This window comes from Arachis ipaensis, chromosome B09 (assembly GCF_000816755.2).
Source record: "Arachis ipaensis cultivar K30076 chromosome B09, Araip1.1, whole genome shotgun sequence".
In the NCBI taxonomy this organism is placed as follows: domain Eukaryota; kingdom Viridiplantae; phylum Streptophyta; class Magnoliopsida; order Fabales; family Fabaceae; genus Arachis; species Arachis ipaensis.
This window is the reverse complement of record NC_029793.2, coordinates 9,474,771-9,476,885: the sequence shown is the minus strand read 5'-3', so window position 1 is coordinate 9,476,885 and position 2,115 is coordinate 9,474,771. Positions and strand designations below refer to the sequence as shown.

At 23.6% G+C, this 2,115-nt stretch overlaps 1 protein-coding gene across 2 annotated transcripts in view; it reads left to right on the top strand.

The window, feature by feature from the left end:
• The window catches only part of LOC107619609 (beta-fructofuranosidase, cell wall isozyme-like), a 9,640-nt gene extending 8,103 nt beyond the window's left edge, over nucleotides 1-1,537 (top strand). For both annotated transcript variants that reach the window (XM_016321911.2, XM_021110565.1), the window contains exon 7: nucleotides 1,133-1,537. In XM_016321911.2, coding sequence (XP_016177397.1) covers nucleotides 1,133-1,312 — 180 coding nt within the window. In that variant the 3' untranslated portion in view covers nucleotides 1,313-1,537. The remainder of the gene's footprint in view (nucleotides 1-1,132) is intronic.

Below are 2,115 nucleotides of genomic sequence, written 5' to 3'. Positions count from 1 at the left end.
TATACATTTTTAATAAATAATTTAATATTCTTAATTCAATATCCCAAAAAAAGATATAACAAAAGATATATCTTGTTATAGGGAAATATATATATACTCACACTCGAATCATGGTTTGGTATATCACTATCATTTTTATTAATTGTGTTTTGAAGGTAGATCTTTTACTTTCATATAACACACAAAAAAAATCGAGTGGCTAATTAGTATACTTATGTCGATGTTGATTTTTTTTGTGACTTTATGTCGATGTTGATTATTTCTCTTACTCTTAAATATATTTTTGATATAAAATCGTCAAAGTTTCCTAATTCAAAATATAAAAATAGATTTTGGGGATAATATTTCTATCCATTTATAAAATAAATTCGACATAATTAGTTAAAATTTATAATCAAATTGGTTGGATATTATTAGAGAATATTACAGATTTAATGTTAACATGACAAATAAGATTGATTTGTATAATAACTAATTAGACTAATTATTTTTATAATTTTAAAGATAAAAATTACTTATATGTGTTCTTTTAAAATAAACTATTTTGACTATAAATTCGGTAATTAAATTAAATTACATCACTGTCTTTTGAAAAATGATAAAACAAAAATATCAACTAAAAAATAAAAGGCCAAAATATTAATTATAAGAACAATTGCATAATGATAACCTAGCTACTATATACATCTCTCTTAATATTAATGGATACTCACACTTGGATACCTAATAAGTGGTGCTTCTAATAGTGACCTTTAGTGTATTGTGATATGTGAAGTTTAAGATTGTTCATAATTTATTAATAATAACAAAACATGAGAAATATTTTTTTTCTTATGGTGTTTGGTATAGAATTTTAAAATTTGATATTTAATTAATAAAAAAATTTAAATAGTTAATATTTAAATTTTTTATAAAAAATAAATTAAACAAAAATTAGATACCAAATAATAATAGACAAATAGAATTTGCCATTGAAATATTACTCGGAATGAATATACAACATGCATATGCATTGGCAAGAGATTGGTTATTACTTTACTCATTTGTTTGAATATTCAAAAGGTTTACAAATCTATCTATTAAAAAAATGTATAATATGATTAATGAATGTGAGAATCTGTTTAATTTGCAGATTGATGAGTCAGTGGTGGAGAGTTTTGGTGGAAAAGGGAAAGCATGCATCACATCAAGAGTTTATCCCACGTTGGCAATCAATGATAAGGCACACCTCCATGCATTCAATAATGGAACACTCCATGTCAAGATCACAAGACTAAGTGCTTGGAGCATGAAAAAAGCCAAGGTCAACTGAAATAATAAAAGCATGCATTTAATAAGGATAATAAAACAAGAAGCTAAGAAAACTCTCTTTATTCTTCTTGTCAAGCACTTGAAATCATGTATGTGTCATGTGTGCATTGTTAATTTGTTCTAATCCTGGAAAAGAAAACAATAACATTGTTTAAACTTATCTTTTGGGATACATTTAGATATTTATGCATCTTATGCATTTATATTGTTATAAAAAGCTTAATTTCGAGAAAAAAATGTTGTTAAGTTTTTTAGGATTTTTTTTTATATGAAAATAAAAGTAACGATATATTATAATATTGTAATTTTTTGTGTTTTTTAAAATTGTGAAAGGTGTACAAATAAGAGGGTTCGATTTCTGTACATCAAATTTTTTATTTTTTTTAACACAAATCAGATGATCTGATTTCTGTATCTTTCACAGATCGAACGGTTCGATTTTTGTATATCTATAAATTAAACACTCTGATTATTGTACCTTTAATAAATTAAATAGTCTAATTTTTACTTCTTTAATTAAACGATTTCATATTTATTTGATAATAACACTTCAATAATTCACATTTTAAAAAAACACTATTGCTACTCTACTATCAAAAACAAAAAAGTGAGGTTTTAGTGGGTTGACCAATTTGATAACAAATCAGTGATTTAGACATAATCCCTTTATATTTCCGTTGACGGCATACTTTCATTATTTAGATACGTTGATTTAACTATACAGAATAATAATTCGAATATTTTTAAAAAATTTAATATTTTAATGAATATCTTTTTTTTAAAAAAAAAATACTAACTACTAAG